We start from the raw sequence: 25,715 nt of genomic DNA, 5'->3' as shown, positions 1-25,715 counted from the left end.
AAAAAAGGCACAATAGTTAAACCTCTCCTTTTAACCTAGGGCAGCTTTTTTGCCTAGAAGAGGAATGTTTTCCTCTTCTGCCTTTTTCTCAACATCTTGCTTCCATCTCTCTGTCCTTTCTTTCCCTCTGTTTTTACTGTTTCATGACATAACACATGGCAGGAACTAAAACAACAAATGTCTCCTATGTGCAGAATGTGTGCCACACTGAAGTACAGAGAGCAAAGTTATGCCATCCCATTCATATCATCCTACTTTTGAAGCAGCCTTTTGTTGGTATTAACATACTAAAACAAGTTCCATGAAGAAACTGCTGGAGTGAAGATCAAGGAGGAATGAAAAGGTGTCTCAGAGATGTCTGATTGTATTTGTCACTCAGCACGATGTAAGCCATTTTAAACAGGTTAGCCAAAACATACCTTGGAATTTCATGTTGAGCTTAGCTGGGAACTTCCTATGCCATTGCCACAGTTTCTCTTGTAAAAGAGTGTCATTACACAGTTCCTTGAGTTGACTTAAATATTTTTTGGCCTTTGACCCTCTTGAAAATTTTTACACCTCTGATGACCCAAATTCTTCAGCCTCACAATGTATAGCTCTGCACTGTTTGAAGAATTAGCAGTTGCTTTGGCCTACTAGACAATATGGCATGCAGCAATAAATGGATTCTAACTTCAGGCTGAAAAGGATAACCTTGCATATGCCTACTCTTCTGCAGTAATTGAGAACAATATTTCAAAATGCTTACCTTGGCCACAAAGGCTGCAACCCTGTTTCTTGAGGATAATGTGCTCTCGGTTGGGTTTAGGAAGCTTCCTCCTAGACTGAGACTTCTATTCAGTCCTACATTGTTGCCAAGATGTCCCAGTGCAGTAGAATACAGAACTGGAGTTGCAGCCAGACCTCCGCTGACAATGCTGCTTGTTATTAAAGATTTGCTTTTATGGCGTTCCCGCAGGAGTTTAGCATTGGCTTCTTCCAGTCTCTCATTAGCTCTGAAACATTTGGAAGCATACAAACAGTTATCTTTGGTAGTAACACTTCCCCAGAGCTACCCTCCAGCTCCTTGGCTACTACTGGACTTCTGAGATTAAGAGCATCCAAAATTAGCACATCATTTGACCTGAGCTAAGAAGTCACACTAGGTGCAAGGAGCAGCAAGTGTTACCAACGCTTAGGAGTGCTCAGCATGAGGGCATAAAGCACTCTGTGAAAGCTGTGTATTTACATAGCTTCTTCTGGAAGGTACATCACCTCTGTAACTACTCAGAGCTAACCTCCCCTTCCCAAGGAAGCTCAGAGCCACTGCTTAAACAGAAGCCAAAAAAGATCATTTCTATTTGTCCTTCACAAAATCCAATTCTGTTCTCTGAGGGGAGAACATTCATACTCAAGGAGTAGCAGACATGAAATTCATCTTTTGTGTCATACGCAGGATGAGATTATAGAGCAACAAAAAAAGCTGCCACTTAACATCAACTTGAAAAGTATGCTGTTAATGCCATGATCAGTGGTGTTCCTGCTGGAACACTGAAGAGAAATGAAGGCCTGCTGAAGGGCAAGGGTCTTAAGGTATTTTCCCCACAAACATGCTGTCACAGGCGTTGGCACATAATTCCTCTTCTGCACCTGGCCAGCATTAAGAAGGAAAATGCAAGAGGAAAAAGGAGTCCCCGATAATTAGTCAAAATAAAGCATGGATTTACCTTTCCAGTTTCTTTGATAGGCATCGTCTAGTTTTCACTTCCTCCAGATACAGCTCCTTGTACTTTTCCATTTCTGCCTGTGCACATTCTTTTGGAAAAGCAGTTTCTTGTTGGGTGTTTTTTATCTTGTCCAATTCACATTCCAGATCTCTGATTCTCTCTTTTAGCTGGTTTGTCAGTGAAGCATGATGACTGCTTCTGATTTGTTCTAGTCTGTCCTGGGAGGCTGCCTGTGCCTGAAGGAGACAGTGACCTTCAACCTCCAGAAGGGAAAAGAGTCCTCAGCCCACCTGTCAATTGCATGGACCCAGTTTCAAGGGCCCAGCTTGGCTCAGAGAGGTGGCTGTGCCTCCTCACTACCATTGGCAGTCAAGGCAGAACCCTGGAGCTACCACCAGGGTAAATAATACTTTTCACTCAGGAAGAAGCCCAAATTAGTACTACTATTCAAAGCTACTAATGGAAGCTACTAATCCTACACTATCTCTACAAGACAGGGCATAGAGAACAGGATTCCTCAAAGACATCAGCAGGATGTCTCATCTCTCCCCCATCTCCACACCTGCAACTTCAGTCACTTCTTTTCTGAGCACTCTGCCTCGTACAAGGACAGAGCTGGACCTGTAGGTCTGGCCATGACAGCCGGAAGGTACAAAATCCCTTCAAGCACGAACAGCAAGAACCAGAGCAGCGGACACAGACAGCCCCCAGGCACTGCAAAATGGAAACCTACCCTGGGCAAGCTTTTGATTCAGGGACCTCCCTGCACATTAGACACTGTGAGAGCACTCCTGCCCAAACATATTCCCTTCTCCCACTGCTCTTCAACATAGACACAAGTACAGTGCTAACACACAGAATTGGGCACCCACAGCAAAACACTAAAAAGTGATTCCCACAACAAAAGTCTAAATAGTGTCTACAATCACTTACTTGCAAAAACAGATTGACTTCTTGTAGTTTTTGTCTTATTTCTTGGTTAGCTCTTTCTTCCACCTCCCTTTTGTATTGTTCCATTTGGCTGTGATCTACCATATTAGTCTCCAGTCGATGCTGGAGTTTTTCCACCTCTTCTTTCAGCTGGCGTTTGGTCTTCTCTAGTTTTTCACAGTTCCCACTCAGGGTGGACAGCTCTTCTCGCAAATCTCGATTTTGTGCTTCTAGCTGCATGCTTCTTTTAGACTCCATGTCCAGCTGCTGGGAAACTTCACCAACCTGTACATTTGAAAAAAAAAAAAAATTCAGAGGGATTGAAAGGCAGATTTGTTAAAATCTCTAAAGGAGTTTGCCATGAAAACTTTATTTATTATCTGCATACTCAGTATTAAAAACTAAGTGTAACCAGGCTGTTCTTTTCCAACAAGATCAGCCTTCACAGAATTTGTGATAGGACAAGAATCTGAGGAATCCTTTCTCAGCTCTTCTTGCAAAAATGCTGTTAGCTTTTGGACTAAAAATGAGTCACTGCAAAGGGAGTAACTGATTCTATAATGATGCCTTCTAAAGCTGAGCATAACTCTGAAACATGGCTTCTGTAGCAACGAATCTGAACAATGAGCAGAGAAATATATAAAGGTAACGTGCTACTACTGAACAGCCAGAGCAATCTCAAAAACGTCTCTGGCAACAATACTTCTGGGTCCCCATGCCAAGATGGGCTGAAACAGCCACTTGTGTGCAATAAGTTAGAGCATTTTCCCTATGTCACCTCTCCTCATCGTACCCTGCACAGCAACAACACTCTTCAGAAAAGGAAAGTCTCAACAGCCTCTGGCTGAAGCTGCGCCTGACACAGGGCTCGAGGGTTGTCTTGTTGTGTGAGCAACAGTGGTGTTCCTCCCCTCTCTTCCAGAGAAGGAATCCATCTGTCAGACCTAGTTAATGCTGCCACAGCCTCACACTGCAGCTGGGCCTGAGCTGAGGCCTGACCCTCACCATGGACATGACATCCTGGTAGGACAGCAGAACGGCTCGTCCCTAAGGCCCAGCCTAGGGATCTACACTCTGGGCTGATCCTGCCTACTGTCACTGGACCTGTTCTGCTCTTCCTCATGAGCGCCTGTGGGACAGCTCCCTGGCCTGTGAGGTCACGGACCCTGCCAGCCTTGCTGCCACTCTTGGTTTGCCCTTCCTGTGCCATTGCAGATGCTGCTTTGCGCTTAAGGACTTCATCTTTACTCAAAATGACAACTACGTAAGTATTAGTCATCTACTACTCTAACAGTAAAAAAAGCATTGAGAAGATAAATCAAATCCAAAATACAGCCAAGCAAAGAAAATCATCAACATGACAAGAAATACAGGGAAAGCTTCACAAAGGGTTCAAAAGAAGTAACACCCCAACCAACCAAATCCCCAGCTAAGGAGAGCTCACCTTTGTTCTCAATCTATCAACTTCACTGACCATTTCAGAGTATCTGCTCTTCATTTCTCCCTGCAAATTAAGCTGTGACTCCATTTCTCTCTCCTCATACACCCTTATTTTCTTCGTAGCTCTACTGAGAAGTCTCTTCAACCTAGAATAGCAAATTAGTTTGGAAACTAATGAAACACAGGAATAAGCAATCTTCTCCACGTGCCATCAAGTAAAGAGTGCAAGACATGGCTTTCCTCATCTTTAACATACTTGATAGTACTGGGAATTGTTGAGGAAAGAAACCACTTTGCCTGTGCCACACAACACCTGGTTCATCCATATTTCAGCTGAAAACATGAATAGAAGACCTCCTTCCCCCTGCTAAGAGAACTGCAGGGCAACCTCGACTGCCAATTCTTGTTGCAGATGTAAGTAAGTATAGACTCATACAGATGTATACCTTACAGGGACTAACATGAGACTTCAATTTGCTCATGGAATATGTATACCTATTTTTACATTAAAGTTCAATAAAACTGGACTTCTATTCAGGGCTATCTCTTCATCATATCAAAAAGCCATACCTCTTAAAGTCTTTCTGCAATTCTAAGTTTCTTCTCATTTCTTGATCCAGACGGAGTTCAACTGGGCGTTTCAACTCTACCAGTTTCTTGACTTTTTTTCTTTCACTCTCACACTTTCAAAACAGGAAAGATACATGACACAAACAAAACATAAGAACAATAGCTAGGTGCAATATGTGTCTCTAGAGTTCTCCACAGAGAAGCTGCATTCCATCTCCATCTGTTAGCCAAGTTCTAGTTTAGGTTTTCCAGCAAACAGGCCAATTTTGAAGAACAAAAACACATGCCTCCATGGAAGCAAAGGTGGAAAGGATGCTGGACTACGTTCAGGAGTTCTCAACTCATAGCATGGATTATGAAGGGGTATGCTTATCATAGGAGAATACAGATCAATGTAAAGCTTTTACAGGATCTTTACTGTCCAGCAGGCAGAGGAATTTGACCTTTGGGAATTTTTCAATATCCTATTCACTTCTGCCATTACTTCCACCTCTTCTTTGTGGCTATTTACTTATGTGCTTGTTGCTTTGTACTTCCATTATTGCTTTAGAGAAGAGGAGAGAAAGACTGCCCCTTTGAAACTGTCAGTCATTTCTTGTTTCCCAACCACTAGCTTATTTCCCCAGAATTCCTTCAGTATGTTTTTCTGCAGTGCTTTTAAGCATCCACTACCCTGAAAACATGCTGCTGCTCCTCTATGCATTGCACTGGAAAAATGAAATACTTCCACTCTGCCCAGAAAACAAGGGATCAGAAGATGACCAGAAAGAATCCAAGAAAAAACCTGGGGAACTGCAGCCCTGCTTGATGTGCTCAACTGATGCAAACCATACTGGGAACTCTTTCCAACAGAACCACTCCAGAACTTATGTAAGCTATCCGGCTAGCTTTTATTTGCTTCCTGGATGATGCACAGATCACAACATATCCAGAGCCTTAATTGCAGGGATAGTAAAAAAACACTCTTTAGGTAAGAACTTGACCAAAATGTTAATGTGGTTCTCCCAAGCACTGGCTTAAGTCTCTGGAGAATTTTCTGGATTTACCTGTTCAAAGAGGTCTGCCTTTTCCCTGTCAAGCTGAGCAACACGCTCCTCGAGATTGGATCTTGACTTAAATTGCTCTTCCCACATGCTCAGCAAGTCCTTTGATGTCAGAGGCAGCACATTCTGCTTTTGCACCTGTAAAAGCAACAGTGTCAGAAGAAACGAAGGTGACCATAAAGAAAACACTGTAATGGAAAGCTGTAACTTAAATGGAAACTGGGTTAAGCTCTCCTCTCCCCACCCAAGGTCTGTGGTTAATGTTAATGTGGAATGTAAAACACAGCTTGGGAAACGTAACCAAGAAGAGAAATTGCAGATGATAAAAATAATGAAAGCTATAGGGGTGATGAGATGAGGTTGCAGCTTTGGGGAATAACAAACACACACACAATCATGCTGTAGCTTTCTTCCAAGGGTTCTCCAGAGTTCATGACATGTATGTTCTCCAGAGTTCATGACATATATATACATATAATATATGTATATATACACATATAATATACATATATAATATACACATATAATGTGACAATTTCTAGTGCCCACCACGGGAAATCACCTACCCTCATGGCTTCTATAACATCAGTACATCTCCTGAGAGCAGGAAGATGCTTTGAAATTGACAATGGTATTGATGGTTCTACCTAAAGGGACAAAGATTTGCCTAACAGATGCACTTGATTTGAACAAAACTGGCTGATTCAGTTCAAGTATAAATGCTAGAAATTGACTAGATGCTTTTAGTGGCATTTTTTAAGGAAAAAAAATTACAAAAGGAAAAAAAGGAAAAAAACAAGAGATGTCTACTGACTACAGAAAGTCACAAAACACTTAGCACAAAGTCTTAGATAAAAAAGTCCTTAGGGTGTATGACCTTCTCAAGTGTCCTTACAAAAGAGGCAAACCACTGGTCTTAAGACAGAAACTAACATGGCCTCAAGACAAGCTCTGACAAAGCTGCAAAGATAATATGGATCTCTCAGGTCTGGTCTCCTCCCTCAGCTTTCAATTACAGATCTCTACACTGTCCACAAGGTCTACTCTATGAGTCATCTGCTATGGCTTAACCTTGTAGGCAGCTAAGCATTACACGGCCACTTGCTCACTCCCTGCAGGTGGGATGGGGAATGTAATTCATCAGATGAATCACACTGATGGACACAAGTATCCTGCACACCACAACACAGATACAAAACACAGCAGCGGGGAAATGAGGAAATTTACAGCCTTTTGCCTTGAGAGTGCCTTGCCCCTTGAGTGTGCCTTGCCCCAAAACCAGATGGATATTTAGCAGCGGTGTGCTTATACAGCCTGCATGATCTTTTCATCAACTATCTACACACAAAAAATTCAAAGACTATAACAGTCATTCACAGAAGCCCATAATGTACCTGCTTGTGGTGGTCCTCTGCAGCTGCCTGTGCAGTCTGTAAGCTCGTTATCAAGTCTTCCAGGCGGTTATGAACCTATAGAAGCATTACAAGAAGGTAGAAGGCACACTGTGACTTTCTAGATTGAAGTTACACCTCACTGACAAAAATAAGTATTACATACAATCTCTTCACCTCTTTATTCCTATACTATTTACACCCAGCCACAATTATCAAAATGGCCTTGGTTTGATGCCACTGTAAAATTGTTAGCAATCATTGTCTCTGCTATTTGGTGCAGGGAGGGAGGGAGGGAGAGAGAGACAAATGCGATATATAGAATCTTCACCAAAAACAGACAGGCAGGAGTAGCTTTTCTCATCCCCAGTACACTTGAAAATCATGCCCTATTAACCAAAGCAAAAGGATTTGTGATGGCCTTACTATTTCTTTTGACAGTATCAATACATCACAAAGTTCAGCTATCACATGTAGTGACTTTCAAAACACCTTCAGCTATAATTGACAATTACAGCCATACCAAGAACCCTAGTTCACTGGCTACAATACAAAAAACAACAACAAAAAAGTCTCTTAATTCAGGCCACAGATGTAAGCACCTTATCTGAACTAAAAAAAATAACCACTGTGTAGAGGCAGTGGGAAATTCTAAGGCTCACACGGAGTTTTGCAGATACCACAGGCAGTCCTCTTCACTGTTTCATGAGAACAGACACACAGCAAATAGCTAAAGGAAAAGCAATTCTGAACAGCAAAAGCTCTGGGGAGTACAATTTTTGTTTCAGTCTGATGTCAGCCAGGTCTCTGGCACAAAGGGCTTGTCATCCATTTACCCTGTTGATCCACAAGTTAACTTGATGAATACATTAAATGAAACACACTGCAGTGCCCAAAGCAGCATCTGATGTTGTGAAGGTTCTACAGCAGACAACGGTTACACTAGTGTATCTGTCAAATCCTTACCTTTTAGAGTGTTAAGTTTGACTTGCACAGGAAAACTCAAAACCAGATGGCTGGGAAGTAGAGTAGGCTGCTTTCTGAGCAGCCTCTATTGAGAAAAATGCAGGAACCGAGCTCCCCTTAGCTCTCCAGGAAAACCTCACCTTACATTTTTCCCACAGAAATCGGTAACTAGGCTCAGGAGTCACCAAAAGGGAAATTTATGACCAGCTTACTGAGGCTGAGGCTTGCAGGTCTCTCTGTAGGGATTCAATCCTATTGCTTTGTTGCTGGACAGTGGCTTCCAGTCTGGTGTTTTCAATTTCAAGGCTTAAAAAGAAATACAGATCTTATTAAAAAAATCTGCCAGAGCACTAATTCCAAAAGAAAAGCAGGAAATAATCAAAACCAAGGACATCCTTCAAAATTGCTATAAATCGCTGTGATGCAACAAGGCTATCTATCTGTCCTGTGGTTTCCACCCAATCCCTGCAAGCAACAGATGCTTCCCCCCATTGTGTGGCTCTCTTACTGTTGCACGTGTTCTTCCAGTTGTTTTATAGTAGTGCTAGTATCAGAAGATGCCAAAAGCTGGTCCTGCAGTTTCTGGGCAGAAGCAGTTGCCTCTCTTTCCTTTTCATCCAAGGCAATCTTCAAGTCACGAACACAATGCTCAGACTGAAGATACTTTTCTTCCCCCTCCCGCAACTGTAAAATCACAGTAAGAATCCACAGTTGTCAGGTGAGCTTTTACACAGAGCACTCAGCTGCTGCCCAAGGATTCACGTGCTGCATATATCTGTGCATACCTTCTGAACAAACTGTAATCATTTCAAGTACTTTCAAAGCTTTGCTTCTACCAGCAAATGAACACAAGCTGTGTTACTTCCTCATCTTCTACAGCGGCCTCTCCTATCCCTCCATGGATTTCCTAGAGCATTAATCTAGAGCACTGACACTACCCCTTTGAACCTTTTGGTGACTTAGGATGCTCTTCGTATTCACTTGTTTGCTTCTCCATGAAAACATGAAGTAAAAAGTTCATCCATCTGTAATGACTTTACAAAAGTCCCTCATAAGTATCAGATTTAAAACCATTTTACTTTTAAAACTCCAAGGCCTCTATACGTCAGTCCTTGGAAAAACACTGTGAAAGGTGGTCCCGGACTCAGAAATAGCTTATACTGCCCTTTCAGGAAAATCGCTTAAGGATGGCAAATTACAGCAGGACCAAAGAAGGGGGAAAAATGCAGAGTAAGTTACAAACGCTTTCAGAATTTGACATGTTTCCTGGTGACATGGCAGGGTGGGGGGAGTGGGGGATGGGGGAAAGCAGGACAGCATAAAAATGTCCAAACACAGCAGTCCAGCACTTCTTCAGAAAAGAGAAGTTGTTAAAAAATCAGACTATTTGTTTGGCTAAACCAAAGGCAACAAGCTATAGACTCACCAATTTATTGTGCTAAGCACCTTTGCAGATAAAAACTTTTGTCCAAGAAAGGGCATCATGTCTGCATGTCAAACAGATGGACACTGAGTTTATGAAACAATGCAATTGATTCACACATCATTACATATATCCTGTTGATTTTTTTTCCGAGAGTTTTAGGACAACATCCGATCTTACTTTTAATGGCCACCCTAAGATTTATTAATATAATTACAGACATTACATACCTTGATTTTAACCTTTTCCAGTTCATTCTGCAAACGCATTTTGTCTTCCTCCAGGTCACTGCGGTAGCGTGTAGTAACTTCGAGTGAAGCTTCTGACATAGATTGCTTTTTAAGAGCATCAGCAAGCTCCTGCTGCAGCTGTCTGATCATGCCCTAATGAAACAATTAAATCAGCATGAGTAAAGTTGTAAGGACATGAAAAATGCCTTTACTTTGATTTATTTGATTATACAGTTAGACATGTCTTTGGATTGAACTCAAGTGAAATTGTCTGCCACCAGCAGGCATATGCACAATCACCTCTCCATTTTTCTCAGCTGAGCATTCCCAAACTCTCAGCAGCTGTTCATGAGGATTTCTATTTCCTAATACATAAAAAAGATACAAATATTGTTCATCTTCTTGAAAATATGCATAAGCACACACTGCAATCATGTGAATTTTTCCAACATAATCCAAATAAATCTGTTGTAATGCAAGAGCCATAGTCTGACTGCAGCTACTACTTTGTTGACCAAAGGCAGGACTTGGTATTACTTGGTATTCTTTGTTCTATTCCTGCATTTTACAAATATAATTAAATAAATACCTATATCTAAAAGTTCTTTTTAAATATACAGTAAGTATATGTTGAATCACATCCTCTTACAGCTGTCTTAATGTTTTAGAATAAAAACTGCCTTTATACTGACTTACTAGGTTTACTAAAATCAGGATAGTTTATACAGTTATACAGATGTAGTATGTTCAAAAGGAACTTATTGTTTTGGTATGAAGAATACACAGCAATTCCACTTAAAATGACTGACAGTATTGCTGGAGTTATCTCCACAAACACACCTTACAGTAACTGACAAATGAAGAATAAAGTAGTTATCTCACACATGCCCATATTTATCTCACTCAAAGATTCAGGACATGTTAGGAAGAAGGAAATGTAATTTTAAATCACTATTCAAATCATTAAAGGAGACAAACCTTACACCAGCCTATCTAAATATTGACTTTTATTAGTTCTTATTTTCCAGAAAGTAAGAGAGATTGAACAAAATGGGTAAGGCAATTTTTAAGTACTTGCTCTACCTGAAATTGGCCAGAATACTCTACTGTTACAGAATACCCTACCTACTCCTAGGAACACAGATAATGATGCATTCTCCAGGCAGACCACTCAGAGACCCCAGAATATACATAAATTAACACCTGGACACCATTATACTCTTCAGTTTTGATAGCAACTTACAGAGAAGCAATTTTTTTCCTCTGTAGAAATTTAGTAAAAGTCCATCTAACACAATTCACTAATCTGCATCTTCATTTCTCAGCTGTCACATATTGGATCATTCTTCCTTTCACATCACTCCTACTTGTGTCAACAAAGCAATATTTAAAAAAACCATCAAATACCTACACTGACGCTATAGGATAAAAAATGGACTAAGGAAAAGAGATGAAAAAAGTTCAAGAGAAGAACCACCTTTCTTGATCTTGAGTATCTTTTTTTCTGCTCTTTCCTCAGATCTGAGCAGACACATCCCATTTACCAAAACCTGCCACAATTTCAAGAGAAACACAACAAACCAGAACAAACCAGCATTATATGGTCCTATGCATATAGCTTATACCTGGTACACTTCAGAAACACAAAATAATCACAAGAACTGGAAAACTTTAAGTAGCTCTAAGTCTATTTTACCTCTCTCTCTATTTTGTCACTCTCATATTTGAAGACTTGTTCTCTTAAATCAATACACTTGGCATTTAATTCCTTGTTTCTCTCTTCCACTAGGTAAACTTGCTTTTCAGTATCAGCTCTGAGTTTGTTGAAAATATCATTAAACCGATCCTGGACATCATTCACTACTTTTTCTTTGATGATCCCCTTGTTCTGCAGATCTTCCAGCTGCTGACGGAGCAAAAGGTTTTCACTCTGGAGCTGGGCTAATCGCTCCTGCATGGATTCCTGTTTTATTACAAGTTTGTTTACTTGATCTTTCTCAAGTTGTCGAGCATGATCGTATTCCTTTGCCTGACACTGGGTTTGACTTAATTCTTTTTGTGTCATTTCTAAGAGCAATGTTTTTTCTCTGAGCGTTTGTTTCAACTCGTGAAGCTCATTTTCCAGACCATTAGCTTTGCTTTCAGCTTTACTCAGCTGCTGAGACAAGCTCTTGTTGGTTTCTCGCACATCTGAGAGGTCATGATGGAGCTTGTCTTGCAAGCGAAGCCATTCATCACGTTCTCTCTGAAATGTTCGTTCGGCGTCACTTTTTGATGACTGGTGACGTTCAAGTTCTTGAACAGTAGAGTTCAAGCGGGAACGAAATGATTCGATTTCTGTCTCTAGTCTGTCTTTGCTTTCTTTTGTCTGCTCAAGTTTGGAAGTTAGCATTGCGGATTCTGTCTTTAGTAAGTTCAGCTGTCCATTGTACTGAAAAACTGTTTGTGTTAAAGTTTCCTCATTCAGTTTCAGTTCCTTTTTGAGATCTTCATTTTTTTCTTTCAAGGTCTCATTTTCTTCTAAATATTTTCCTTCTTCCTCCTGGTGCCTAAGTCTTATTTGATCAAGTTCTAGCCTTAGCATAGCAATCTCATCTTGCAGTAACTGATTTTTGTACAACAGATCTTTTTCTCTCTCACTGTCGGATTCCTGAATGACAGGAAACATGAGTTAATATCCAGGTGAGAAATAAATCTACAAAACCACTTCAGCATTAAATTGCATTTTAACATTTCTAGCATTGCAACATGACTTCAAAGATGAGAGTGAAATTTCAGATGAGTCATAAGCTACTCTATGAACCAATATACGTGTACAACACATGCACAGAATGAAAGTGTAACGTATCCATAAGTAAGCATGCCAAATATACAATGTCTTTTTCTTTAAAGCAACAACTAAATCATTATTTAAAATATCTCATGTATAAAGGCTTTTAAATGACAGTGCTTTATTGTGTGTGCATGCCTTTAAACTATTTCCTTATAGGTTAATTTAGCTGTGTTACCAATCTGGTAAAATCTTAGTTTACCAAGGCTAAAAAGGTTATTTTCCTTTTTCAATGTATTTTTAACACTTTTTTTTAGGATTACTGAAAGTTAGCTATACAGATGGATCATCCCTGGAATGCAAGAGTCTTGTATAGTGCCTCTTCATTTTACTAATTTTTTTCCATGTAAACATATTCACCTTACATTTATTGGGCAGCGCAGCCAAGAACAAATGATTCTTCCAAGAATTTCACATTCTTAGTAAATTCAGTAAACTTTTAAAGACTTTTTGTTTAAATACAGTGTTTATGAGTGCTTAGTCTCCTTCCATTATTCTAACTAGCACCAAGAGTTCAATTAATTGCTGATCTTCCTTAATAACACTTAAATACGTGGAAGTGGAAAAGAACTTCATTCTTCAAGTAACTATGTTTGATAAGTGAGTAAGTAATTTAAAAAAACCCAAGGAATGGGAACACAGAGTGAGTTGTCAAACAGCTTCCTTCCTGGTCAGTCTGGATGTAGGTAGCTAGGTGTTTCACTGCTAGAAACCTTAAAAAGTGATGATAAAATGTCAAGGAAATGAAAAGAAGACAGTTTAAAAAATGGCATAAGTAGTATTTTCTTTTAGGTTTCTAATTGTACATGCAGTTCAAGTACATACAGCACTGATGCTGCTTTCCAGAACTTTTAAAGACATAAGGGAAAACAGAAGAGGTATTTGCACAGTAAAATTACACTGGTAAACTGTAAATAATCCATCAAGAAGCAGAAAAAATTATATAAATTTTATTATGACTTAAGAACTAACATGGTGAAATTTAATTAATTAGAAAAAAAATATCTGCTTACATCTGAACTTTTTCCTACAGTTCTTCTTGTCTCTTCTTCTAGTTCCTTTTGTCTCCAAAGGTGGTTGTTCAAAATGCCTTCTTGCAGGGCTCTGGCACTCTTTTCCTGAGACAGCTGTCTCAGCGTTTCATCACGCTCGTCTTCAACCTACAATAATACAATTAAACTACTTGCACCTTGAGAAAAATCAAAGCTAGCAATATCTTCCCACTCTCCCTTTTATTCTTGTAAATGTTTTTGCTTTCCACAGTTATGATAATGCATCTACAAATTTTAATTTTCTTCTGAAAAATACAGAAGAAATACCAAATGCTTTGTAGTAATTTAGAAAATAACTTGAAGTCAGGCTTTGAAATACAAATGAAAAAGAAAAAGAACAGACTACTGTTCTCAAAATCTGGCAATAGTTACTCAATGCTTCTTCCATGAACAAAGTACCTCTTCTTTAGGCATACTGGAATACAACACCAATTAAAAAGAAGCAAAAAATAAGAAGACAAGTGTTTAACTCATTATTTAATATACCTGTTTGAAGAGCTTTCTCAGTGTTACTAACTCCATTTCTAAATTCCTTGATTGTAACTCAAGTTGCTGTTTCTCCTCCATCTCTTTACAATATTGCTCTTCTTGCCTTCTGAGTTTTTCTCTTGTTTTCTCATATAATGTTTCTACTCTGAGCCTCTTTTCTTCTTCTTGTTTCAAAGTAAATCTGGGATTTAACATAACAGTTGAGAAACTAAAGCACTGATATAAAAATTAGATATTCCACATGATGAACTTGCAGAAGCAACTCAAACCCTAAAAATGCTAAGTATTTTCAGATTTTATATTTTTACTACAATTTTTAACTTTTTTAAGCATTCTAACTTCATTCCATTATCTATGGTATCAGTTTTACAAGAAATAGGAATAAACCACTGAGTGTTTTATCACTTGTAAGCAAGTTTATATAGGTAAATATATAGTATTATGCACATTTCTGTTATATTTAAAGAAGTCATATTCATATTACAGACACTTCCATCAAAAGGAGTTTGTCTCATCAATTAAAGCAACATAAACTTTTGACTATGATTAACATACATTTTCTTAATATGATGAGCATTGCCTGCTTATTATGGATTCAGTGACTGCAAGTAATGCTGATGAAGCAGAACATCATTTCTCTCTCTGACAGAACCACCAATTTTTTAACAACCCTTTTGTAAGTCTGAAACAACTGCTGACCACAGGAAAAGCACACTGTTTCTATTTACTCAGGAATGAGGCAGATTTTCAAAGATATATTTAGAAATGCAGAGAGTTTAAATTTAATGTGATTAAAAATAGCTTTAAACCTCTAAGGATCTATATCTGGAACAAACAATAGCAATTTGATTTTGAAGACAGTCTATGGAAAAACCCTTAGGGAATATCAACTTCTTTACTAACTGAAACAAGCAGCAATAAGCACCAACATGGTAAGAAATGATGCATGGTGTGCCCACAGTACCCAAACAAAAAAGCAGTTTTGTGTTTCACAATTATGTTGAGAATTTTTTTCTCATATCCTTGCAACAGTCAACAAGGAAAAAAAATAGTATTCACATAAGGACAGATCTGGCAATTGAAAATCTGCTTCAGAAATTCTGCAAAAATAAGTATCAGTAGCCACTAATAAATTGTTCAAAAAATTGACAGTAGTATTTGTATTTCAACAGTTTATACTGCCAGGAAAAAAGCTTTACATGAAAGTTTTAGGGTAATTTCACAAAAAAAAAAAAACCAGCTTCTGTAAGTATAAAGCTAACATTGCTTTCAGAATTTATTAAGCATGAAAATATTAATTATTCACAATTGATAGACACTTGAGAATGTTCAAAAATGGTGGCTGGGGTAAAGTTGAATTTCTTCACATGGGGCTGTGTTTTGAATTTGTGCTGAAAGCAGTTGATAATATAGATGGTTTTGTTATTGCTGAGCAACACTTGCACAGCAACAAGGCATTTTCTGCTTCTCCTACCACCCTACCAGCGAGGGAGCCATGGGTGCACAGGAAGTTGGCAGGGGAGACAGCAGGGACAGGTGACCCCAAGATTGACACAAGGGACATTCCAGACCATATGACATCATGCTCATATAGAGTGGGCGGAATAAGGAGGAATGGGAGTATGTTCAGAGTGATGGCATTTGTCTTCCTGAGTAGACACATGTGATGGAGCCCGGCTGTCCTGGGGATGGATGAATACCTGCCAGCCAGTGGGTAGTGGGGAATGGATTCCTTGTTTTGCTTTGCTTCTGTGCACAGCTTTTGCTTTCCCTATTACACTGTCTTTATCTCAATCCATGAGCTTTCTCAGTTTTACCCTTCTGATTCTCTTCTTCCCATTGCACTGGTGGGGAAGTGAGTGAGCAGCTGTGTGGGGTGTAGTTGCCAGCTGGGCTTAAACCATGACAAGCTGCTAGAGTCCAATTCAGACAAAGCTGGCACTGGCTTTGTCTTTCACATAATCCTCTTCCACATAGCAGGAGGCACAGATCAAAGCTCAGCTCTTTCAGCTCCTTACAGGGCTGGTGTTCTCACTGCCTGACTAGCTTAGTAGCTCTCTGCTGAACTCACACATATCAGTTAAGATCCCTCTTTTTCTAGAAGGCTAAAAACTGGACACAATGCTCTAGAGGCAGGTCAGCAAGTGCTGAGTAGGGGCAGACATTCACAGGAGTTACCCGCATTCCCAATATTATACAGCAACAGAAACTGCAAAGACAAAAACATACACATCTCATATAAATCCCCTCCCTTGCAAATCTCATTTTCCTATACAAACTATCTTGTTCTGTTCTCTTGGTATTAAAATAAGTGAAAACAACATCCAGACAATTTTAGATAGCACTAATATCCAGGAGTGTTTTTTTTCCCCCAGCATTATGTCCTTCCTTTATAGCGTAACTTGCCCATGGAATTCAAAATATACTAGCTCAAAAAACTAGAAGCTTCTCATCCATCACATGTTTCATTACATCACATGTTTCATCAGCACCTTCTGGCACACTGACACTGACAAAATAACACATTATCAGAACACAAGGTTACATACTTAAGGCTTTGAATATCACTTTTCCATTCCACTTCTTGATGAGCCAATATGGATTTCAAATCTTGAGTCTCCTCTGCTATTAATTTTGACTCCTCCTTTTCACTTTGTAATTTTCTTACTTCTCTCCAGACTGCTACATACCGATTTTTTTCATGCTCTATTATTTGTTCATATTTAAGAAGTATGTTTTGAATTTTCAGTAAAATAGCAGAACCTATTTTGAGATAGAAAAGACAAAGCTGCACATATATACAAATACTTTCTAATGAGTAAATTACTTGATTTGGCGTAGATGATAAAATTTTGGTAGTGGGAAGACTGCAGGTAGTGGGAGGGAGAAGAGGCCAGGGGTTGCCCCATGCTAGACAGAGACAATGGACCCACTGCAGAGCACAGCTGAGCCTCTCAGCCGTGCTGGTGACACCTCAGAAAATATATTTAGGAGAAGGCAAAAGCACTACACAGGCAAAGGAAGAGGAAACAAACAGTTTTGTATACAGCCAGGTCAGTGAAGAAGGGGGTGGAGGAAAGGTGTTATCTTAAATATAAATAAACTAAGATACCTAGGAGTGCATACAAAGAAACCATGTTTTAAAAGAGAAACTTGTAACATCTGAGGAAAAAGTGACTTCAGAACATACCTGTATGATCCACAGTAAGCTGTTCTAAGAGCAACATAGCCTCTTTGTAGGTGGACGTTGGTAATTCGACATCCTCTGAAGTTGTGTCCGATGAGTGAGTTAAATCAAGGTCATCAGTTACATCCATTTGCATGCCAACCTACAAACAACACAGTATTTTCTGTATACAGCTATGTAATATTACAAATGCATGAATGAGTCATTTTCTCATTCACAGTCCATATCTGATTGATCCCACCTAAGCGATTAAAAGCTGATAAAACTATTTATCAAGACACTAATTTTACAGTACCTTGTTCTTTTCACTCCTTGTTTTTGCTGCAGGTCTGGAAAACAGAAATATATTTCAGTTCTGGAATGTTTATCTTGAATTATGAACAATATCTAAATTTTTGTTCTGAAAACCTAATTTCAGAAGGGAATTAAAATAAAACTTAATATAAGAATTTTTTTAGATGTACACAAATACTGGAAAAAATTTGTCTATCACCGTTACTGGAAGACTGTTTTTTTCACAAGATATTAAGCAAATAGTTGAAATAACTGTTCATTCAAAGTGATAGGAATCATAGGGCTACAGACATGGAGATACACAGATACGTAGTTCCATGAATTCCCTGCTCATTACCAGAGGATTAGCTCTCTGCAGTTTTGAGACTCTCACTCACAGGTCGAAGAACCATAATTTTGGATTCCCTAGTGTACTTAGGCTGACTGGGATGGATCCCACACAATGGCGCGTCATTTAGATTTTTGACCAAAACAGCGTTGACAACACACCAGTGTTTTAGCTCTTGCTGAACAGCGCTGGTACCCTGTCAACAACTTCTGTTCCTCATTCTGCCCCCTACAGAGTTAGATTTTAGGTAGGCAAGAAGTCAGGAGGACGTACATCTAAAAAAAGAAAGGAGAAAAAGAAAAAACTCCAAACCCCTAAGATGCCTGTGATAAAACAGCATCTTTGTTCTTGTATAAGTCTCTCCTCTCCCTTTTTAAAAACATAAAATATGTTTACTGACCTCCACGTAATTTTTCAGCACTTGTGCACATTATCCTTATAATTAACTTAGCAAAGATGTTCAAAACATGTTAAGCAAAAAAGAAGTGTTTTGGAACACAAAAGGCATCACCTCATGCTGTCACATGAGGAACAAAAACCACTGTGTACATCAGATATACAAAAAACTTATTGTTAGCTTTACATCCGTTTTTATCACTAAGTAAGTTTTATTAATAACATTCCTTATATTCACTACCTTTCTTCCTCTTGAAATGTTTCACCGAAAGTGCTATCATCCAGGACTTGAAAATGATTCCCACTGGAAGAGCTCATCTGCTGATTAGCCTTCTGCTTTGAAGTTTGTCCTTTATTTTTCTTTGCAACTTTGGGATTCAGGGCAAATTCACTACATTAAACAGAGACAAAAAAAAAAGTCACCAATTGAGTAACTTCACAGAAAATATTTCTTTGAAATGGACATACTTAAGATTTCCAGAAAGAACTAAGATAAAAAATACCTCTGATAAAACACAGACTTAACTCCAAAAATTGTGGAATATTTAACAGTATTTTAAAAATGTTGCTCTAAGAATGAGGGGGGAATGTGGGACCTGAACTAGATTCAGGTAGTATCTTGTATCCACATTAGAGGAAGTATTAAGAGCAGAGATTCCTCTGAAAGACAGACAGAAAAACACTACTGCTTAGGATTACATAAAAATATCAATGCCTACTTCAAACTTTTGAGATTCAATTGGTAGTATCTTTTCCTAAGAAAAATGTGATTTTTTTAAAATGCTTGTGAAGCAGTGGACTACTCAGTATGGCTTTCAGTACTAAGGAAACTGCTTCAAGTAGTACAATATTAGAAAGACTAAAAGAAACCTTTCAGAAACCTAAAAAGTAATGTTACAAATAAGAATTAGAGGTCATGTCTTTCGTTTATACTTTGGCATTTTAATAATTTCTGACCTCTCCTCAGGTGAAAAATTTTTGTTGACTTTTTCCTCTGTAGTGTATTCATCCTCCATTTTCAAACTGTCATTCTTCTGTAGAGTAGGCTTTTCTTTCATTTGCTCATTAGTAACGTTGCCTGGTGGTGTATTTAATTTATCAACCTTTTCCTGTTTCACTACTGTCTGCATTTTGAAACATCTTTCTTTGCTTTTTTCCTTCTCAACCTACAAAAAGAAAGTTAAGTTTCATGTATTAACCAGTATTTCCATAAAACGGAAACACAATATCCAAGATTGATTAATTCAGGGTTTACCTCTGAAAGTGTAAGATGAAATAAAATACAGACAAGTATGTTCAGAAAAAATTACACTACAAAGCATATTGTCATTGAAAGTACATCAAATTCACTCATGATTTTATAATGTAACAGAAACATAGTCCCTAGAAAGAAAACAACAGTGTATCTTAAAACATGAAAAACAAAAATGTAAAAGCATTATTAATGGATTAAAGCAAAGGACTGCATGATGTTAGTTGTAAAAACAGAAAGAAAAAAAAATCAAATGGAAGTGTGCTTGATTACTGCTTCCTCCATGGAGAATGGGCAGGGTGGCAGGGAAGAAGATTCCAAACCCACAAGTAGAAACATTTTCACTCACAGCAAACAGGAAATTTAGTGAAGAGCAATGAAGACACACCATGCAGAAATCACAGCAAATGAAAAGCCCAGTCAAGACCCTGTTCAGAAGCTATTTTCATTCTTTGTTTCAGAATCAGAACTGATTTAACTATGTGCACTCCTTTTTATGTCAATGAAGTGGTAACTTCTTACACTGGAACTGAGTGCCACACGCTGTTAAACTGGAACAACAGTGCATTCTGTGTTTTCTGAAAAAAGGGCAACTCTCCATTGCTCTCTTTATTTGTAAGTATTATATTTTCATTAAAACAACCACCAATTTGCAAAAAAGCATCTTCATTTAATGATTAATAGCTGAAGTGAACAGGACCATTGATGTGGAGAAAGACTACAGAATAAGGAGTAGCAGGTGAACTACCTCTTTCTGCAGCTGTACCTTCTCTTTTTCCAAAGCCAGGAATACTGTTTGCAGTATTCCTACCTTACTCTTAAATCTTTCCATATCTTGTTTTAGTTCTTCATCAATACTCCTTTCAGGCATGCCACACAATTCCTGAGCATTAGTGAAAAGACTTTCAATTTCTGTTTGTCCTGTGTTACTGTTGATAAAGCAGGCCCTGAGAATATCATCATTAAATCCAGAGCATTTTTTAAGTTTCCTTTCTGTTAAAGAACACACATTTTTATCACTTGTAGAAACAGGTCTTATTTTAGGAAGAATATTAGAAATGTCACCCAAATGTCTCAGGGAGTAAGCCGGACCTTCCTCTGCATTTTTCCTACTTCCATGATCATTCTCTTCTGTTTCCATAGTAGGCATTTTCTTTTTCTCTCCTTTTACTGGAGAAATCTTCCTGTTATCTATATTGCTAATGCCATCTTCTTCATCTGTATTCCAGGTATCTTCTACATTTGTCTTTAAGCTATTTTGATCAGAAAGAACACCAAGACTTGGAAATACAATTTCCATTTTGGGTACTTTTCCACCTAGCGTAAGTTTAGTATCTCCAAATTCACCTTTGCTTTCTAACTTATTACTTGATTCTGTCACAGGAGATGAAATAATGTGAGAACTCTTCAATTCTTCACCAAAAGCATCTTCTGGTATTTCTTCCATAAGGGAAGCAGTTTTCTCAGCTTCATTTTCACCAAACAACTGCTTCAGCTCTGCTGTAATGTTTTTAAAATTTGTTTTCAATTCCCTTTTCTCATTTTCAACCCACATTCTTTCATATCTTTCTTCCCAAGGTTTTAGACTTAACTCCTTGTCAGCACTGTCCAATTCCTCTTTTTCTGTATGTGAAATTTCTGCTTTGTCAGTCTGATTTTCATGTCCTGTTTGTTCTATGAAGCTGGTAGTTTTTAAAATATATTTATCCTTAAGTAAACAGGTACAGACAAAAAGATTACCATGAAAACAGAAGTTACAGTTAATCTACATAATTTATGTTGCAAACTCATCCTACCATATAATAGAAATAACAGCATCGAGATATTTTGAAAGCAATTTTTATAATACAAATCAAGGGATACTAAATTAAAGGTTCACTGACTCACTTTCTTCTTAAAAATGAAGGACTTACTAGTAACAACAGTTTTTCAAGGATTGGAGTTGTCTAGACAGTAAGGTTGCTTTTACCTTTAAGCCTGACTGCTTTTTCTAACTGGTCGCCTTTGTTAGAAAGCAAAATATTTTTTCATGTTTTATTGCTTTAATACCATTTTTCTTCAGGATTGCCAATGTTTTCTCATCCTCCTTCCTCCATTATTCTCTACTGTCTGGCATTTTACAATCCCCTGCCAGCTAAGCTAATGCAGTGTTAATCAATATGCTCTGTCATTAATATTAAGGATCCTCCTCTATACCTGGAGGAGTAGAAGCAATTTGCTCCACTGTCCCTTGAGGTGCTACAGAAGACTCCAGACCCCTCTATCCAGCCCTCTCCCTCTCCTTTTGTACGCCAAACACAAATAGGATGTCTGCCTCATTCCTCTCTAGAATGCACTCTGAAAAAAACCTTTTCAAACACTTACTAACATGGTCAAACAAGAGCGTATTTTGCAGAGGCAGGGAAAGTACAGAGAAGGTCAAAAAATTTAGTATTTTTTTTTTGTTTCTTCTTCTCCTACAAAGTGGAAGACCAGGCATGCTTAATCAAACAGATCAGCGTATTACTGACAAATTTCCTTCTTTACAATTTCCTTCTTTACTTGAATGTGCATTTTGCATGGGGAAAAAAATGAATTTGACTGCATTGTTTCTCAGCACCATGCAAAAGGAAAAACACTGAACAAAATCTAAGCAAACCAGCTGGAAACAAATTAGTGTAACAGCAAGTAATCAACATAATGATAAGGATCTTTCCCACCATAAGAAGACTGCATCCTATTTTACTTCAGGCTGTAATACAATCTCTATCTACAGGACTCTCCAGAATTATTCACTGACTGTTAAGTTTACTTTACTTTATATGTGTGTAATATAAAATTCTTTGCTTTATCATGTATAATGCAATTTACTGATTCACTCTTAATTCAAAATATTTGGTGTTACATACCCACACTCCATAGTTTTCAATGGCATCCTTAACATCATCTTTTTCAGCTGCTGATGATGTATGAAAAGTAGATCCAGAGCACTCACCTACAGTGTGAAAACATGTATTTTGATAACCAGAATGACCTAGTACTACTTATTTACATTTAGAGTGCATCTTGAGTCGTATTTGTGAGAAAAATCTTAACACAAAATAAGGCATCCCCTCTAATTTGTGATCTCTTAGAGAGAAAAACTACCATAAAACAGATTTAAGATGCATCTGGTGTATGTTGCTTTCTTCCAGGGCATTTACAGGAAATTTGCTGAAAATCATTATAAATGGTCACAAATAAATCAGTCCTTAAAGGCACATTACCTCAACCTGTCTTTGAAACGCTCTGTGCCAGGCAGTAACTAATTACATGGCTGCAGCAACTGTCATTTCCCTACGCACAGTGAACAAAAAATCATGAAGAAAACCACAGCTTTGAAATCTTTTAAGGCCCCAACTTTACTCTATGCATGAAACAAATCCATCTCTAAACATGGATCTGGACTGAGTATTTGAAACTGCTGGCTCTCCTGTTGCAAAAGACATGGATGGGAACTGAAAGACAGACCTGTGTTAACATTGAGAAACAATCCATGATCGGAACATTTTGCTCACACTGTTGAAAACTGGATTCCACTCTTCCCTCTCTCAGAATTTCTATATAATACAGGCAGCTCACAAACTTCTCAGACACAGTCACTCAGTCTGGCAGCCTACCCTGAATCTCTGTTACAGCACAGAACTGGACTCCAGATAATCCCAGACACCATCTAGAAGCAGCAACTCCCTGTCATTGTTCTTGTGGAAGGCACATTGTACACTTTCAAGTGACAAGTATTCAGAAAGAAACAAGTCTTAGCAACTCAAGTGTGGAATCTAAAAACAAGAGGTGGAGGCCTTACACCTTCATCACTCTGCATCTCCTGTCTTGCTCTATAATGCCATGGATTCTACACAATAGCCTTTCTACACACAAAGTTTCACTGCTAAAGAGGGACACACCATCCTTCCTACAAGAAAACTGAGCAAGATGGAGAAAAATAGATAGATACCAGCATAAAAATACAAAGGGGCACAGTATTAATGAGTCACAGGGCCAACCTCACTTCTTGGCATTTTCTGCTTTAGGTCAGTACTTTTGCAAGTCTTCTATTCTTGAAGGGTTCTTAACATTTGATACAAGCTCAGAGTTACAAGTTTATGTCTGAACTGGGAGTCTGAGCTCCTCAGTCAGTCATATAAATATATTCTAACTCCAGGTAACGAATTGTGAAGTAACAACCTTTTCCTCCCACCTCACTGCTGGGTAAAATTTCCAGATTTTTTTTAGATTTGATTGTTGGGTATATCAGCACAAGGCATTCCACAACACACAACAGTCATTAGTGGGTTGACAGCACTTTTTTCACGCGGCTGTTATGATGATCTCTTGATAACTCTGATGCATTTCAGATAGTCTGATAAATACTAAAGGCAATAATAACAGCAATAATTAGTGATTATCTAATAGGATAACTTTCTATAAGGACCACAGGCATTTTTCCCCTTTTCCTTGATTTTCAACATTACAGAGAAGTTTTAGACTTTACTCATGCTTACAGATATCCCAATACCAGGCTGTTTGCTGCTGCAGATGAAGGCTACAACCAGCAAAAAACCAGACAGATGTGCTGGTGGTCGAGAAACACTGGTAGGTACCACCACAGAAATTACTGTAGAGAGTGTCCTGAGTTATCACTGCCAAGACTGCTGTAATCAAAAGCAACCCAAACTCCTATTTAGTCTTGCCTATCAGTGAAGTTTTCAACAGCAGCTATGCTGAGTTTGAAGTCACAGTCTTCAAATAAGATTTTAGGGTCTTTGGAGCCCATAAGATTTATTTCACATAGTGTTTAATCAATCTTGAAATTTCTGTATAATGGGAACAGAACAATGGAAGAGGCAGGAAAGATACAAGGCAACAATGCTCTTCCATCTTCAGGACTGCCTGAAAAGGGAAGATGACAACATATATGCTGGAGGAAGCCTACATCATGGAAAGGCATACTACAGGAGGGAGCAAACGTACTGGTGCGTATTTCAGTAGTCCTGCTTCCAGAACACCTTGCTAGAACCATTAATTTAAAATTAGGAAAATAATTGCAATTACAATGTGTCTGTCCATGAAAGAACATTACAAAGAGACTGTTACGAATACCTTCAATATCCTCCACGTCTTCTAAATCAAATTCCTGCAACAAAGCTGCAAAACATAAAAACGATGCCATATTAAATACTCCTAAAATATTATGAAGCTGAACCCAGAACCCCTTGAGGCAAATATTACCTGATTTCTGCTGCCTGTTTTTAGGAGAAGTTTCCTTCATTTCCAAAGTAGATATGGGAGTCTGCATCTACAAAAGACAATTCAATGATAAAACACCAAATTCAAAGTAACTTTAAACTATTTAACGGGCAGAATAAGTAGTCAGTCTGACATGAACAAATACTTACCTGTGAATTGTTGGGTTTCTCCAAGAAGCCTAGAAGTGAAAAATGTTTTGGGAAATGTTATTTTATTTAATTGTGGGTACCTTTTACTCCATTCTACATCAGTAGTTTCTACAACTAAGTATTAGTCACAAGCATTATTTCATCAAGAGTGTAATACTGAACATTCCATTTATCTCATCATGCAGCATTTGTCTTAGTATACACGAAAAGAACAATGCATACTTCTCACCATGCACCTTGGATCAAAAAATAATTAACACAGAACTAGGGCAATTTAGGTGAAGCAATAGGGTCATGTTTATTAACAGAACAAGATTAAAATATTTAGTCCTTTTGAGGAGTTGAATCCTGTTTTCTAAAAGGATTATTTCAACAGGCAAAGCTGGTCTGCTGCAATGAATGATCATAAAACAGCATTATGACTGATTATTTTACAAGTGCTTGTAGAATATGTTGAGGAGCATTTTCCTTTCCATTGATGGGACAAAGAAAGCATGAGTGCAGACACAGAAACCACATATACATCTAACAATGTAGAATCAAGACTGTGTTCATCAGATGGTTGTGGTTTAGCTTGCACAGCAACAATAGAAACAACTGTTGTTTGGTTTCAATCTACCTTTATAGCATAGTTCCAAATATTTTAAAATTTTGCCCAACATTAAATAATTTCCAAACCCACACAATCTGCTGTCACACCTATATTTCTCAAATCCTCTGCTTTAGTTGTATTACAGTTTGAGTCCTCACATTAAATAATTATATGAATGAATA

The 25,715-nt window shown here is 38.2% G+C and overlaps 1 protein-coding gene across 9 annotated transcripts in view; it reads right to left on the bottom strand.

The window, feature by feature from the left end:
• Nucleotides 1-25,715, bottom strand: part of ANKRD26 (ankyrin repeat domain 26) — a 52,226-nt gene that overhangs the window by 5,646 nt on the left and 20,865 nt on the right. For 4 of the 9 annotated variants that reach the window (XM_085042483.1, XM_085042493.1, XM_085042517.1 and 1 more), the window contains 23 exons: nucleotides 24,942-24,970; nucleotides 24,775-24,841; nucleotides 24,646-24,690; nucleotides 22,416-22,501; nucleotides 20,276-21,235; nucleotides 19,233-19,441; nucleotides 18,517-18,666; nucleotides 17,553-17,586; nucleotides 17,261-17,399; nucleotides 16,620-16,833; nucleotides 14,068-14,251; nucleotides 13,543-13,689; nucleotides 11,396-12,349; nucleotides 9,700-9,852; nucleotides 8,555-8,730; nucleotides 8,259-8,352; nucleotides 7,084-7,158; nucleotides 5,693-5,827; nucleotides 4,647-4,759; nucleotides 4,081-4,222; nucleotides 2,640-2,921; nucleotides 1,707-1,942; nucleotides 749-995 (listed from right to left, as the gene is read on the bottom strand). In XM_085042483.1, coding sequence (XP_084898609.1) covers nucleotides 749-995; nucleotides 1,707-1,942; nucleotides 2,640-2,921; nucleotides 4,081-4,222; nucleotides 4,647-4,759; nucleotides 5,693-5,827; nucleotides 7,084-7,158; nucleotides 8,259-8,352; nucleotides 8,555-8,730; nucleotides 9,700-9,852; nucleotides 11,396-12,349; nucleotides 13,543-13,689; nucleotides 14,068-14,251; nucleotides 16,620-16,833; nucleotides 17,261-17,399; nucleotides 17,553-17,586; nucleotides 18,517-18,666; nucleotides 19,233-19,441; nucleotides 20,276-21,235; nucleotides 22,416-22,501; nucleotides 24,646-24,690; nucleotides 24,775-24,841; nucleotides 24,942-24,970 — 4,871 coding nt within the window. Of the gene's footprint in view, nucleotides 1-748; nucleotides 996-1,706; nucleotides 1,943-2,639; nucleotides 2,922-4,080; nucleotides 4,223-4,646; nucleotides 4,760-5,692; nucleotides 5,828-7,083; nucleotides 7,159-8,258; nucleotides 8,353-8,554; nucleotides 8,731-9,699; nucleotides 9,853-11,395; nucleotides 12,350-13,542; nucleotides 13,690-14,067; nucleotides 14,252-16,619; nucleotides 16,834-17,260; nucleotides 17,400-17,552; nucleotides 17,587-18,516; nucleotides 18,667-19,232; nucleotides 19,442-20,275; nucleotides 21,236-22,415; nucleotides 22,502-24,645; nucleotides 24,691-24,774; nucleotides 24,842-24,941; nucleotides 24,971-25,715 lie in introns of those variants that run through there. The other 5 variants (XM_085042504.1, XM_085042544.1, XM_085042509.1 and 2 more) reach the window with 5 other exon arrangements.

The sequence above is a fragment of the Lichenostomus cassidix genome, chromosome 1Aa (genome assembly GCF_008360975.1).
Source record: "Lichenostomus cassidix isolate B80296 chromosome 1Aa, HeHo_3.0, whole genome shotgun sequence".
NCBI classification, from domain to species: Eukaryota; Metazoa; Chordata; class Aves; order Passeriformes; family Meliphagidae; genus Lichenostomus; species Lichenostomus cassidix.
This window is presented reverse-complemented; position numbering and strand designations above follow the sequence as displayed.